This window comes from Haematobia irritans, chromosome 3, assembly GCF_050003625.1.
Source record: "Haematobia irritans isolate KBUSLIRL chromosome 3, ASM5000362v1, whole genome shotgun sequence".
Classification (NCBI taxonomy): Eukaryota; Metazoa; Arthropoda; class Insecta; order Diptera; family Muscidae; genus Haematobia; species Haematobia irritans.
In genome coordinates, this window is record NC_134399.1 from 90,144,176 (window position 1) to 90,160,694 (window position 16,519).

At 38.6% G+C, this 16,519-nt stretch overlaps 1 protein-coding gene across 1 annotated transcript; it reads right to left on the reverse strand.

The window, feature by feature from the left end:
• Positions 1 to 6,296: 6,296 nt before the first annotated feature.
• On the reverse strand, positions 6,297 to 12,173 carry LOC142231060 (uncharacterized). Its single transcript, XM_075301679.1, has 2 exons — positions 7,074 to 12,173; positions 6,297 to 7,004 (listed from the first exon to the last, which is right to left on the reverse strand). The coding sequence occupies exons 1-2, from the start codon at positions 12,171 to 12,173 to the stop codon at positions 6,975 to 6,977; spliced, it is 5,130 nt and encodes a 1,709-aa protein (XP_075157794.1). The 3' UTR covers positions 6,297 to 6,974.
• Between the last annotated feature and the right edge of the window lie 4,346 nt (positions 12,174 to 16,519).

Below are 16,519 nucleotides of genomic sequence, written 5' to 3' on the forward strand. Positions count from 1 at the left end.
ATAAAAAAGTTTGCATACAAAAATATTCTTATACACAAAAATATTTGTTTGTTTAGTACATATGGATATTAGTGAGGGGATTGGAAGGATTTGTTTGAAATCTATCGACTAACAACATCATTGACATCTCTATGTCTTTCAGCATTTGCGACCTCATTAAAATTCTCACAGCATTTGAATAGAAAACTGAAAGGAATCTTTTGAAACTCCACAATATCGCATCGTACCAATTATTTCTGTTGAATATTCATCTTAGCAGAAAATGTATATGATTTATTGTTGATACAATGACAAATGGAATAAATTTGAATTCTTATTTGTATCTAAGATACAAACTGATAAAATTGCAAATCGAGAGGATTAATTGGAAATAAATGTCTAGCAAACGCGTACAATAATCTTAGATACAAAGAAATCTAAAGAGGCCAAATGTTCGTCTAGAGTTTGTTATTGGACTAAAAGAGGTTTGCAGACTAAATACAATGAAGAGAAAAATTCACTGACGTAACGGATTTGAAACGATGTTCTTCAACCGTCGAACTGAACGGACGTGTTTTTTAATAGCGGAGTATTTCATCGTAATAAGTACTTATTACGAATTTCACGTGTGGTGGAAATAATAAACCACCATGCAGCGAAATTCAAAGTCATCCACTGGGTTGCTAACTTCAGGGCCCAGTGGACGGGTAACGACTGAAGTTATAAATTTGGGCATCGACCAAGAGTCAGGCCCAATTAGTCGACCTGTAGACGGGTCGACTGGCGGTGACACTTTGGCAAGTCGAACCTTTTCTAAGGTGACGACATCAAAAGGAGGCAATCCCTCTCGAAAGAGATTCAAGGAACGAAGAAATGCTTTGTTTATCCTAAAGAAATTAGGATCAGTCGACCCAAGCACGTTGTCGACTAAGCAAAGCGATTCCTTAAAATGGGCTCAAGGAATTCTTGAAGCTGGAAAAAGGGAACGATCACCGGATGAGCTGCCATCCTCTAAACGGGATCAAAGATCGTTTGCCTCAGTTGCAAAAGACAGCCTTGTGATGGCTATTATTAATAAAGGAGCATTGGACGGTATGATTCCAAGGCAAAAATGGGGGGAAATTGAGAACGCGATGTCTGGTGTCTACTCAGAGGTGCGAAAAAAGTTTCCCGGACCAAGTCCTCGACGGCAAGATGCTGGATGGTATCAAGGACGATATAAGTTAATAGCTTTTGCAGACCAGAGGTCTATGGATTGCTTTAAAGCTGCATTGATGCTAATTGGTGAAGTTTGGGAAGGAGCCGCTTTGGAGTTAGTCGATAAAAAAGACATACCGGCTAAACCTAGAGCACATGCATGGATACCGGCAAACCCTCCTGATCCTGAGTCAATACTAGAGAGACTAAAAGAATGTAACCCAGATCTTCCAACCGCCGATTGGAAGGTTGGTCGTTTGGATGAGGTGGATGGACCAAGACGGCATGCGGTATTTATATTAAACATAGAGTCGCTGCCACATCTAGCCCAGACCCAAGGACGCGTAAGTTATGGCTTTCATGATATCCATATGAAGGTATACAAAAGCGATCAGCCAAAGGATTCCGAAACGGACAAGCCTCCGGTAGAGTCAGCAGTGGAAAAATCTCCTAGCGAAGCCGAAGGAGACATAAAACCTGCAGACTATGGCGAAAATCATATGCGGGAAGTTTCTACAGGCTCAAGCCTCACCAAAACTGAACCGCGGATTGTTGCGAGAGTCACCGAGATCTGTGAAGAGGAAGCCCTTGATGACTCAATTGAAGCGGCTGATGTGACGGTGGTTGAAAATTTGGATGGTTCTACGGTTCCTCCAGATAAATCTTCACCATTGTAAGGCCGCTTGTGCTGCCTTAAAAGTTCTCCTGATGAAAGGAGACATAGATATAGTTCTTATTCAAGAACCATACATATATAAGAACAAGATCTGTGAATTAAGCACTCCGGGTTTCAAACTTTTGCATAATACCGGTACCGATATAAATCGAGCATGTATAATTGCTAAAAACGAACTAAACTTGTTTCTGCTTCCTTCATTGAGCAATGCAGACACTGTCGTCGCCAGTCTAGAGATATCCACATGCAAATATTGGGTATCTTCGGTCTACATGGGACATGATAGGGAGATGCCACCCTGTGCCGTTAAGACCTTAGTTGAGGAGTCACTAAAAACAAAGACAAAACTCATTATGGGATGCGATGCAAATGCACATCATAGTATTTGGGGAAGTAGTGATACTAATGCAAGGGGAGAGTCGCTAATAGAGTTTATTTTGCGTACTAACCTGGTAGTTTGCAATAAGGGAGATGCACCAACCTTCGTCACCAGGAACAGACAAGAGGTTTTGGACGTAACGTTGACCTCTCCGGAACTGAATGATAAGATATCTGAGTGGCAAGTTTTGAGGGAACATAGCTTCTCAGATCATCGCTACATCAGTTTCAGATTGGCTGTTCGTACTTCAAAGACCATATTTCCGCCAAATGTTAGGAAAGCTGATTGGAATAGGTATAGGGAAACGTTCAATTCGATGATACCGGAAATGCCGGAGACAAATATGAGCACTGTGCAAGATATCGAACACGCAGTGGAGCGGATTACTAAGGCCTTCAACATTTCACTGAAAGCTGCTTGCCCTAGAGGAAAGCCAAGGGGAAAAAATCGGCCGCCATGGTGGACTACGGAGTTAAGTAATATGAGGAAATCCTGCAGGAAGCTCTTTAACAAAGCAAAGTCCACAAGAGCTCCGGAGGATTGGGACACTTACAAGATGAATCTGAGAGAATATAAACGAGAACTGAGAAGGTCTCAACAAAACTCTTGGGATGATTACTGTAGCAGTATTGAGAATACGTCAGAGGCTTCCAGACTACGGAAGGTACTAGCATCCACTAACACCGCTCCAGGTTTCATTAAAACATCGGAGGGAAATTGGACAACGTCCAGTGAGGAGACGTTGGAGGTACTTTTGGACACACACTTCCCTGGAAATCAGACGGTTGAACCATGTTCCGGCGGTGTAACAGAGGCTCAGCGATCATTTCCTATCGAGGAAATTGTGTCGGAATCTAGAATAAAATGGGCTTTAAATAGCTTTGGACCATTCAAATCCCCCGGACCTGATGGAATTACTCCGGCGGAGTTACAGGCAGTGGCTGAAAGAGTTATCCCCTGGTTGACGGTGATATATAAACGATGTGTAAACTTAGCATATATTCCAGAAAAGTGGAGGGAAACAAAAGTCGTCTTCATACCTAAAGCAGGAAAAGCCTCTCACTCGAGTGCGAAGGATTTCCGACCAATCAGCTTATCCTCATTCCTACTTAAGACCCTGGAGAGGATGATAGACATGTATCTTAGAACTAGCGTGGATTCAAGTTTGCTCTCGAAACGACAGCATGCATACTCGAAGGGCAGGTCTACTGAGACCGCATTGCATGAACTAGTCAGCTTTATTGAAAGCTCACTATCTGTCAAAGAATACACAATCGTGGCGTTTCTAGACATCGAAGGGGCGTTCAATAATGTCCATCCGAGGTCGATATTAAATGGACTGACAACTCTGAATGTTGATCCAGGTATACTTAGGCTGTTAGACGAACTTCTAATAAAGAGACGTATTTCAGCCACACTAGGGCAAGCAAACATACAAAGGTATGTGAACAGAGGCACTCCCCAAGGAGGAGTTCTATCACCTCTTCTTTGGAATGTTGCTATAAACAACCTTCTGGTTTCCCTAGAAAAAGAAAGGATAAAAGTGGTGGCATACGCAGATGATGTGGCGCTAGCAGTCAGGGGAAAATTCCCATCCACAATCAGAGATATTATACAGAGAGCTCTCCGGATGACTGAGAAATGGGCGAAAGATAATGGTCTTGGTATAAATCCAGCAAAGACAGAACTAGTCATGTACTGCAAAGATCGTAAAACTCCCACGGTTAGGCCCATTTCCTTAGGGGGTACTGAAATTCCCTTTGGTGAGTGTGCAAAATACCTTGGCGTTATTTTGGACAGGAAGCTGAATTTTAGGCTTAATATTGAAGAGAGGGCGAGAAAAGCCACGGTAGCTTTGTACTCGTGCAAAAAGGCAATAGGGAAAAAGTGGGGACTAAAACCAAAAATTGTGCATTGGCTATACACTGCAGTAGTTAGACCTATAATGCTATATGGTGTTGTAGTCTGGTGGCCGGCACTTCAGAAACCGACTTGTTTAGATAAAGTTCAGCGTATGGCGAGCTTATGTATCTCAGGCGCATTTAGTAAGACAGGAACAGACTCCCTTAATGTCATGCTACATCTATTGCCTTTAGACATTTTGGCCAAACAGTCAGCTGCAACAACGGCTGTGCGGTTGCGCGAGCTATCGCTGTGGTCGGAAAAAATGTACGGTCATAGTTCGGTCCTCAAAATAATGCCAGATGTGCCTAACGTAGTGGATTATACCCTGGCAAAACCACTTTTCGACAAAAAGTTTGAAACTCTAATTCCCAACAGTGAGGCGTGGTGTACACAGACCCCGGGGAATAAAAGATATATAGATTTCTATACTGATGGCTCCAAATTGAATGGACAAGTGGGGTTCGGAGTATATTCTAAAGATCTGGAAATTCGAATAGCGAAAAGATTACCTAATCACTGTAGTGTTTTTCAGGCTGAAATATTAGCAATAAGAGAGGTGGCGAATTGGCTGAGAAGTAATGTTCCAACAAATATTGGCATTAATATATACTCAGACAGTCAACCTGCAATAAAATCCTTGGACTCTGTGTTCCTCAACTCGAAAACGGCTATCGACTGCCGCAAATCTCTCAATGAGATGGCTGAGCAGTACAATATTCACCTAATATGGGTGCCTGGCCATAGGAACATTCCGGGGAACTGCGAAGCGGATGAGTTGGCAAGGCTAGGGACTACCTTACATATTCCAGGGGAACTGGAATTTGTTGGTATGCCCCTAGCTACCTGCAAGCTCATGCTGCGTGAGAAGGCTGTTAGGATGGCAAATGTTCGATGGGAGAATTGCAAGGGTTGTAACGACACCAAGCAAATATGGCCCCATTTCAACTTAAACCGCACACTAGATATGCTAATGTTCTCGAGACGTCAGATATCACTCCTGATATCTGCTATAACGGGTCGCTGCCTGATAGGCGATTTTGCAAAAACTATTGGCGCGAAGTATAATGACTATTGTATGAGCTGTCATGATGCGGAGGAAAAAGAATCAATTAAACACCTCTTGTGTGAGTGTCCTGCATTTTGTGTAAAGCGCAAGCAACTTTTAGGAGCATATAGCTTCAGATTACTGGCGGATCTGGAAAACGTTAACTTAAGCAGTCTGCTAATGTTTTTGGAACAATCTGGTTGGTTCAACAAAGAAAAATAATCAAGAAGGTTCAGCGGTTAAAACTAGAAGTGCCCATATGTAATAGGTACTTTTAGTTAATGTGGTATCACAATGGACTGAATAGTCTAAGTGAGCCTGAATCTTAATCGGGCTGCCACTTTAACCTAACCTAACGGATTTGAAGAGTTTGTGCATTTCTATGAAACGACCCCAGAAGTTTTATGAGGCCCATTGGGTAGTGTACACGATTGCCACACGAGTCAAATTAATAATCTAAAAAAATTTTCATAAAATTCTACATATTCGAAAAACGCAAAATTTTTTGTTGCAATATACACTCACAATCCATTCCGTGCTTACACACTTCACCAGTATTCCGGAACGGGGTATAATCAGTTTGTGCATTTGTATGTAACGACAAGAAGGACCAGTCTCAGACCCATCGTCTGAGACCTAGAATTAAAATTAGTATTGAATTCCGAGGCTATTTAGTGATGTCTGTCCGTGTGTGTCTAAAAGAGTTTAGGTATAGATATACATGCTACCAAAGTGTGCCAAATTTAATCTATACTGAAAAAATTTAATTTTGAAAAAAACAGCAATTTTCCAACCTGTTAAAGAAATTGTCTTCGAAAAGAAAGAAAACCTATTCACGATTAAAATTCCCAAAGAAAAGAAAAGAATATTTCAAACACTGAGTATTTGCACAGAATTTATTACTTAAGTAACAAAGTATATACTCAAATGTTTCAACACAAATTGCTGAAAAAAAGTTTATGGGTTAGTTCAGTTATTTTACGATCTGGATTGTTCAGCAGCCAAAAACAGAAAGGGAAGAATAATTTTCAGTCTGATCTCAATACCCAATTTCAAAAGTCATTGGAATATTGAAAAAATTCTCTAATCTCTCATTAGAATTTTTTATGCATGTAAGTTACACCTAGGCCTCGTTAAATTAAAACATAATGTTTGAAATTCTTTAAATGTTTACATATTTAATCTAAGCTTTGAAGTTAAAAACAAAGCCGATGGTCTCGCCGAGGCCGAAGTGTAGTGAAGATCAAAATATGTTAGTACGTTTGTATGTTCGTTGCTCACCTAGTTTGTTTGTCATTACTTTGGAATAAATATTTAAGTAAGTAGGTGTATGTATGTTTACAATGTTAGTATGTTTTTGTTTTAGAACATTGCAAATCAAGTGAGCGACAACATAAATATCTATTGCTGAGTATATACTGAGAAAAAATTACATAAGTACAAACATTGATATATATATATATAAAATAAAAATTTTAGTAAATGATTTTAGTTTTATTTTGACATGAATTATTTTTTTGTTAACATGTAATTGGTTCGCAGAAATTTACGCGAACATGCTCGCCCCGAAGAACGGATGTTCTTAAAATGATAAATAATGTAGCTGTGGGATGGCCGTGTTGGGAGTGTTTTAGTCGAGCATTTGCTCCGCTGTGCTCCGACTCACAGCGTTCATTGATAGGCTCCATCCCAGGCCACCAAACTGCATGGATGATAGAAGTGACGATGATTTTATATTTCCATTATGATAAATGATGGTTTGAATAAGGCAAAGTGATTTACTGCGGTAGTAACTAGTTATTAGAATCCGATATAGAGTTGTGCTGTGGAAGAAAACATAATTTAGAAAGAGGTCTTTTTGTAATTTTATTTTTTGTTGAAACAGATACCACCCTTATTTTTCCATCAGGTCCAGGATGAGTGTCAACAATGCGTCCAAGTAACCACTGTCCGGGAGCACATCTTTCATCTGATATTAGTACGAGTTCACCGATTTTTGCATTTTTTTCTTCCTTAAGCCATTTTGGTCTTGCTTGAAGGCGATTAATATACTCACTATGCCATCTTTTCCAGAAATGTTGTTTCATTTTTTCAATATTTTTCCAGCGTGATAAACGGTTTGAACTTGTGTCAAGTAATGACTCTTCTGGAACAGAGTTTGTAGGCTCACCTATAAGAAAATGTGCTGGAGTCAAGGCTTCAAAATCTGTTGGATCTGCTGAGAGGGGGCATAAAGGTCGAGAATTTAGACAACTTTCGATTTGGCACAAAAGAGTCGATAATTCTTCGAAATTCAAAAGCCTATCATTTACTATCCGTTTTAAGTGATGCTTCACAGACTTGACACCAGCCTCCCACAGACCACCAAAATTGGGAGAGGCTGGTGGAATAAAATGCCAATTCGTACAATTTAAACTAAGGGCGTGTCGAAGGTCATCGGGTAATGATTTTGAACTCCTATTGAAGAGTATTTTGAGTTCCTTAGACGCACCCACAAAATTAGTACCACAATCTGAATAGATATCCGTGCATGTACCCCTTCGAGAAACAAATCTTCTAAAGGCTGCCATAAATGCATTTGTAGTGAGGTCTGAAACGGCTTCCAAGTGCAAAGCTTTTGTGACCATGCAAACAAATACACAAATGTAGCCTTTAGAAATAATCGTTGATCTAAGAGATGAATTTTTCAACATTATTGGACCAGCATAGTCTACTCCACTATGCTTAAATGGCCGAGAAGCGTTTAAACGAACAGCGGGCAAATTTCCCATGATTTGTTGTGAAGTCTTCGCTGAAAATCTAAAACATTTCATGCATTTATGAATAATCGTTTTAGCCAGCTGGTTACCGGATATAATCCAAAACTTACGACCCACATAGGACATTGTTAAAGTAATGCCACCATGCAAAGTTTTCTCGTGTGAATCGAGAATTAAAAGTGATGATAAAGGGTTTCGCTTCGAAAGTATAATTGGGTGTTTCATGTCAAAAGCAAAACTAGAATTTTGCAACCTACCTCCTACCCGTAGTAGTCCTTCATTATCAATGAAGGGCATTAGCTTAATTAGGGAACTTCCCTTCAAAGTATTGCCGATACGCAGAAGTTTGAATTCGTCAGGATAGTCTATAACCTGGACGATTTTAATAATACGATGAAGAGTAGTATTAATTTCAGCCAGCGTTAGCGAACCGGTAATTTTTAAAGTAGGATGTTTGCAATTGTAAATAAATCGGAAACACAATGATAAAGTACGTAATAAAGTTTGCATACTCGAAAATCGAGAAAGTACTTCGGGATATATGTTTGCAGTCAAATTGTGCGAAGATAACTTTTTAGTTCTCTCCTCTTCCGATGTTCCAAGATAAGGAAGGTTTCTTGGCCAAGATGACTGAGATTCATAAAGAAATTTGGGACCATACCACCAGGTTTCATCCCTGATCAATTCATCAGGAAAAACGCCTCTTGAAGCTCCGTCTGCAGGATTCAAGGACGATGGTACATATCTCCACTGGCGAGGTTTAGAATAGTGCTGAATATGTGAGACTCGGTTGGCAACATAGACAGTCCAAGTCGAAGGTGGCTTTTGAAGCCAGCTAAGAACTGTAGAACTATCACTCCAATAAAATATGTCCCGAATACCAAATCCATTCAAGGATTGATTTACACTATTAGTAAGATCGACAAGCAATTTAGCAGCGCAAAGTTCCAATCTGGGTATTGATATCGTTTTGATTGGTGTCACCTTTGACTTGGCTTGCAATATATTAACAAATATTTTACCAGCCGAAACAATTCTGCAATACACAACTGCTGCGTAGGCAATATTCGAAGCATCACAGAAACAATGAAGGTCAATGTAACAATTGGGTGACCAACTAAACCATCGTGGGATATTCAAATTCTCAAGTGTTTTCAAAGAATTCCTGTACTTAAGCCAGGTATTTCTAATATCAGTGGGAATCTCCGTGTCCCAATCTAAACCATTTTCCCAAAGAGCCTTAAAAAGAGACTTGGCTATAACTGTTGATGGCGTCAACCATCCAAGAGGGTCATATAGTCTAGCCGACTCCGACAATATAAGTCGCTTGGTGAAATGAGAGATATCATCAAGATTCACATTAAAAGAAAAGGAATCGGTCCGTGTATTCCATTGGAGACCAAGCGTTTTCACCACATTATCATGGTCGAATCCTAATGTAATGGATGGATCCCTATCCTCTTTAGAAATGTTTTCCAAGAAATCGTTGGAATTTGAGATCCACTTGCGTAGATTACAGCCACCCCTTCGCAAAAGCTCATTCAAATTGTCCCTCAAAAGTCTGGCGTCTTCAATGTTGTCAGCCCCAGAAATAATATCGTCAACATACGAATCAGAAACTAAAACTTGGGAAGCTTTTGGAAAAACAATTTTAAAATCTTCCGCAAGTTTCTGAAGGACACGAATGGCAAGATAAGGAGCGCTAGTAGTACCGTAGGTAACCGTGTTCAGTTCATATATAGAAATTTCATCAAAAGGCTCATATCGCCATAAAATTTGTTGAAATTTTCTATGGTCAGGACATACGTCAATTTGTCGGAACATTTTTTCAATGTCCGCGCTAAATGCTATCTTATGCCTCCGCCATCTCGTGATGATAGAAGGGAGATCATTTTGTAGAGGAGGCCCACTACAAAGTTCCTCATTAAGAGAAGTATAACCGTATTGGTGACTACTACCATCAAAAACAACACGTAATTTGGTGGTAGTGCTAGTCTCTTTCAAAACGCCATGATGAGGTAAAAAATATGAATTCAAGCGAACACCACCTGGGTACTGTCCTATTTTTGTCATGTGCCCTAAGGATTCATATTCCCTCATGAATCTTTTATAATCGTCCGCAAATTGCGGCCGTCTCGAAAAAGATAATTCTAATTGACGGAACCTCCTGCATGCATTAATAATGTTATTATGCAATTTAGGACTGGAATTGTCCCTTAAAATCGATTTAAATGGTAAATTTACCATATAGCGACCATTCTCTCCCTGTTTCGTCGAGTTACTAAAGTAATTCTCACAGGACAAATCCTCATCTGTCAAATCTCTTTTAGGAAGTATTTCCTCTTGTTCCCAAAATGATCGCAAAATACCGTCGAGGCTTGCACAATGTATATGGATTCTATGAGAAGAAATACTACCACTTAACCCCGAAAATACCCAGCCAAAGTGAGTATTTTGAAAGAACATTTTGTCATGGACAAACGATTCCGTAGGAATTTTGATTTGGGAACAAACGTCGGAACCAAGAATCAAATCTATTGGATCTGACATATAGAAATGAGGATCTGCCAAATTACCAACAGCAATCTCAGGCAAAGAAATGTGCTTAGTAAAGAAATCAGGAGAATACGAAGATAAGTTAGACAAGACCAAAGCGGTACAAGTCAATACAAGTCGATCCTCACGAGTATAGAGATCGACATCCACTGAATATCTTGCTAAATTTCCGCATCCATCGCCCACACCTATGACCTTAGAATGAGTTTTAGCCCTCTTCAATCCTAACAATTGAACCGCAGACTCGGATATCAGGCTTCCCTGTGAGCCTGGATCTAAAAGAGCACGTAAAGTGAACGTTCCTCGAAAAGTAAACACTTTTAATCGAATAGTATACAAAACGACTGATTGGAGCGAATGTGTGGTATGGGATGTAACTCGTGTCATGGTGTTATGCCCAGAATTAGGCGAGGAAATGGAAGGTGAAATAGACTGTTGACCAGCATCTATAGGCTCATCCTGATGAAGTATTGTGTGATGCAATTGTTTGCATGAAATGCACCGAAAAGGTGATGTACAATTTATTGGTTCGTGACCAGTAACTAAACAATTGCGGCACACTTTCTTATTGATCAAAAAATCATTTTTGGTCGAAAGTGGTAAAGCCAAAAAAGTATAACATTTTGATAACCAATGATTTTTCTCACAATAAATGCAAACAGGAGAATTTTGTTTAGAAATCTTGCTAACATGACAAGTTTTCTTAGCAGGGGTGAACCCCTTGTTATTTTTAAAAGATTTAGACTTAGAACTCGAGGGAAATTCATCAACCAATGACTCTAATGTTCGAAATGTCCTCTCGAGGAATGAAAAAAATTGAGAACGAGTAGGTAAATCAGTATTAGAGTTAAGGGAATTTTCCCAATCCCTACGTGTTTGTAAATCCAACTTCTGAATGAGCAAATGTAATAGTATTGGGTCCCAACTATCTGTGTCTACTTCTAAATTACCAAGCGATGAAAGACATTCTTGGGCAGAATCCAAAAGCAATTTAATGGATTGAAAACTTCCATCAGACCTCGGTATAGCAAACAATTTCGATATGAGACTCCCAACCAATATACGCCTGTTATGGTAACGCGCCTCCAACATCCGCCATGCTGATTCGTAATTAGCTTCGGTGGCCGATATGGCCTTAATAAGATTCGCTGCCTCTCCAGACAATGTGCCCTTCAAGTAGTAAAATTTCTGAACTTTATTAAGAGAATCGTTGTTGTGTACTAGGGAGCAATATATATCTCGAAATGGAACCCATTCCATATATTCCCCTGAAAATTTGGGCAAATTAATCTTAGGAAGCCTTGAATCAGAAAGCACGCTAGTCTCACACCTAATATTTGGAGCAGCAAAAGTGCTCGCCATTGGAGATTGGCTTACCGAATTATCTGGTAACGAATCAATTATCTGGCCCTTTATCGTCAAAAATTTATCAGAAAAGGTAAAATAAACATCATCGGCCAAATACGGTACATCATGAACATCTAATGAAGTCTCGCGAGCTTCTCGCACTATTTTGTCATGTTGCCCCTCAAATCTAGAAAACAAATCATCAATTCTTTGAGCAAGTGCATTTAAATAACCATGGGTTCTTTCATCTCTGGATTTATTCTTTAATGTACCTTCATATTTTATCAATAATTGCAACAAATCTCTTTGTTCTTTTATCAAAATATCCATGCCCTTTTTGGTTATTTAAACACGTGCACAAAAAATTGTAGATTTATTTTGAAGACCGATGAGCACAAAAAGCAATTTCACTGTATTTCACACGCGGTATGGAAAACTCGATAAAGAAAATTATTTTCGACGAATTCCCGGGTTTCGGCACCAATTTTTATGTTAAAGAAATTGTCTTCGAAAAGAAAGAAAACCTATTCACGATTAAAATTCCCAAAGAAAAGAAAAGAATATTTCAAACACTGAGTATTTGCACAGAATTTATTACTTAAGTAACAAAGTATATACTCAAATGTTTCAACACAAATTGCTGAAAAAAAGTTTATGGGTTAGTTCAGTTATTTTACGATCTGGATTGTTCAGCAGCCAAAAACAGAAAGGGAAGAATAATTTTCAGTCTGATCTCAATACCCAATTTCAAAAGTCATTGGAATATTGAAAAAATTCTCTAATCTCTCATTAGAATTTTTTATGCATGTAAGTTACACCTAGGCCTCGTTAAATTAAAACATAATGTTTGAAATTCTTTAAATGTTTACATATTTAATCTAAGCTTTGAAGTTAAAAACAAAGCCGATGGTCTCGCCGAGGCCGAAGTGTAGTGAAGATCAAAATATGTTAGTACGTTTGTATGTTCGTTGCTCACCTAGTTTGTTTGTCATTACTTTGGAATAAATATTTAAGTAAGTAGGTGTATGTATGTTTACAATGTTAGTATGTTTTTGTTTTAGAACATTGCAAATCAAGTGAGCGACAACATAAATATCTATTGCTGAGTATATACTGAGAAAAAATTACATAAGTACAAACATTGATATATATATATATAAAATAAAAATTTTAGTAAATGATTTTAGTTTTATTTTGACATGAATTATTTTTTTGTTAACATGTAATTGGTTCGCAGAAATTTACGCGAACACAACCTGAGAAAAGAAAAATTGATAAACTGAATTACAAATTTTCAACCACCGCCACATCAACCGTTTTGATTGAGTCATCGAGGAATTCCTCTTCACAGATCTCGGTGACTCTCGGAACAATCCCCGATTCAATCCCTGATGAGGTTTGAGCCTGTAGAAACTTCCCGCATACGATGTTCGACAATGTCGGCAGTTTTTATGTCTCTTTCGGCATCGCAAGGAGATTTTTTCACTTCTCATTCTTACGGAGGCTTGTCCGTTATGTAATCCTTTGGCTGTATACCTTCATATGGATATCATGAAGGCCGTAACTTACACGTCCTAAGGTTAGGTTAGGTATAGTGTTAGCCCGATATTTCAGGCTCACTTAGACTATTCAGTCCATTGTGATACCCCAGTGGTGAACTTCTCTCTTATCACTGAGTGCTGCTTCCCAGCTTTAAATCAATCCATAGTCCTCTGGTCCGCAAATGCGATTAATTCAAATCGGCCTTCATACCATCCAGCATCTTGCCGGGAAACTTGTTAGTACCTCTGAGTAGACACCGCGTTCTCAATTTCCCACCATTTTTGCAAGACCGATATTATAGGTAGCAACCGCACATAAGATATAGGATTCGATAAGAGAAGGGTCCATATTTCAGGCTCACTTAGACTGTTCAGTCCATTGTGATACCATAGTGGTGAACTTCTCTCTTATCACTGAGTGCTGCCCGACACGCCCTTGGATCTGGCCTAGATGTGGCAACGACTTAATGTTTAATATAAACATCGCATGTCGTCTTGGTCCATCCATTCCAATCGGCGGTTGGAATATCTGGGTGCCATTCATTTGGTCTGTTTAATATTGACTCAGGATCAGGAGGGTTTTCAGGTATCCATGCATGTGCTGTAAGTTTAGCCGGTATGTCTTTTACTCGACTAACTCCAAAGTGATTCCTTCCCAGCTTTAAATCAATCCATAGACCTCTGGTCCGCAATTGCGATTAATTCAAATCGGCCTTCATACCATGAGAGCCATCACAAAACAGTCTTTTGCAACTAAGCCAAACGGTCTTTGATTCCGTTTGGAGGATGGCAGCTCATTCGGCGATTTTTCCCTTTTTCCAGCTTCAATAATTCCTTGAGCCTATTAAGGAATAGCTTTGCTTATCCGACAACATGCTTGAGTCGACAGATCCTGATTTCTTTAGAATAAACAAAGTTATTCTGCGTTCCTTGAATATCTTTCGTGAGGGATTACCTCCTTTTGATGTCGTTACTTTAGAAAAGGTACGACTTGCCAAAGTGTCACAGTTAAGTGACATAGTGAACCGATGCCCTAACGCATCGAGCAAGAATGGGGTGGTATAGGAGGTAGAGCAAACTGCACCAATAGTTCTTCTAAAACGTAGGCATTTCTGTTACACTATGAATTTGTTTTGTTTGTTTGTTTGTTTTTATACCCTCCTCCATAGGATGGGGGTGTATTAACTTTGTCATTCCGTTTGTAACACATCGAAATATTGCTCTAAGACCCCATAAAGTATATATATTCTGGGTCGCGGTGAAATTCTGAGTCGATCTGAGCATGTCCGTCCGTCTGTTGAAATCACGCTAATTTCCGCCATATCGGTCCACTTTTACGTATAGCCCCTATATAAACGGACCCCCAAATTTGGCTTTCGAGGCCTCTAAGAGAAGCAAATTTCATCCGATCCGGCTGAATTTTGGTACATGGTGTAAGTATATAATCTCTAACAACCATGCAAAAATTGGTCTACATCTGTCCATAAATACATATAGCCTCTATATAAACCGATCCCCCGATTTGACTTGCGGAGCCTCTAAGACAAGCAAATTCCATCCGATCCGGTTGAAATTTGGAACATGGTGTTAGTATATGGTCTCTAACAACCGTGTCAGAATTGGTCCATATCGGTCCATAATTATATATAGCCCCCATATAAACCGTTCTCCAGATTTGACTTCCGGAGCCTCTTGGAGGAGCAAAATTCATCCGATCCGGTTGAAATTTGGAACGTGGTGTTAGTATATGGCCGCTAACAACCATTCCAAGAGTGGTCCATATCAGTCTATAATTATATATAGCCGATCCCCAATCACACAAAAATTGGTCCGTATCGGTTCATAATCATGGTTGCCACTCGAGCCAAAAATAATCTACCAAAATTTTATTTCTATAGAAAATTTAATAAAAAATTTATTTCTATCGAAAATTTTGTTAAAATTTTATTTCTATAGAAAATTTTGTCAAAACTTTATTTCTATAGGAATGTTTGTCAAAATTATATTTCTATAGAAAAATTTTTCAAAATTTTATTTCTATAGAAAATTTTGTCAAAATTTTATTTCTATAGAAAATTTGGTTAAAATTTTATTTCTATAGAAAATTTTGTCAAACTGAATTATATACGTATTTAATCGGTCTTTTTTAATATAATATATACCAGGTATGTGCTTACTTATAATTTAGAAGACGGTGTTAGGAGGTTTTAAGATACCTTGCCATCGGCAAGCGTTAGCGCAACTTAAGTAATTCGATTGTGGATGTCAGTGTTTAGAATAAGTTTCTACGCAATTCATGATGGAGGGTACATAAGCTTCGGCCCTGCCGAACTTACGACCGTATATACTTGTGTTTTTTTTTATTATTATGGCAATCCTTTAACCATAGCTACCAAAAATGTATTGATTTATGGTAACTGGCCGAAATCTATACCACATGAGCAAGAACTCCGCCCATTGTCCTGAGCAAGACCGGTATTATAGGTAGCAACAGCACATAAGATATAGGATACGATAAGAGAAAGATCGTTACAATACCATTTCAGATTTTGTATAAAGTCCCCATATATATCCGAACGGTAAATATGCCTACAAACCCGATATTTTATGACCGATCTCGACGAGATATTAATACAAATGAGTTGGTATTTTCCACATATCGTAGATTTAATAGCGACCAAATTTGCTCATACATACAGCATTTACTTTCAAAAGCTTTCATTAAAAAAAATATTTCAACAAAAAATTATTTGCTTGAAATATATGTAAGAAAATTTTATTGGAAGACATATTATTTCCTTATTAAATTCGAAAAAAAGGGAAAAAGAAAGAAAATACTTTTACATCGTCTGGAATACGATAGTTCATCAGTTCGGGAGCCACCGTGGTGCAATGGTTAGCATGCCCGCCATGTATACACCGGGTCGTGGGTTCAAACCCAATTTCGATCAAACACCAAAAAGTTTTTGGCGACTTTAGCAACAAAAAGTCAAATTTTCAACTTTAAATTTTTAATATTTTCTAAATGGGCTTTACTAACAAATTTAATATTTTCTAAATGGGCTTTACTAACGAACATATTGATAGTAAAAAATCAAAATAAATTTTGCTGTTGGCAACCCTGTTTATGCACAA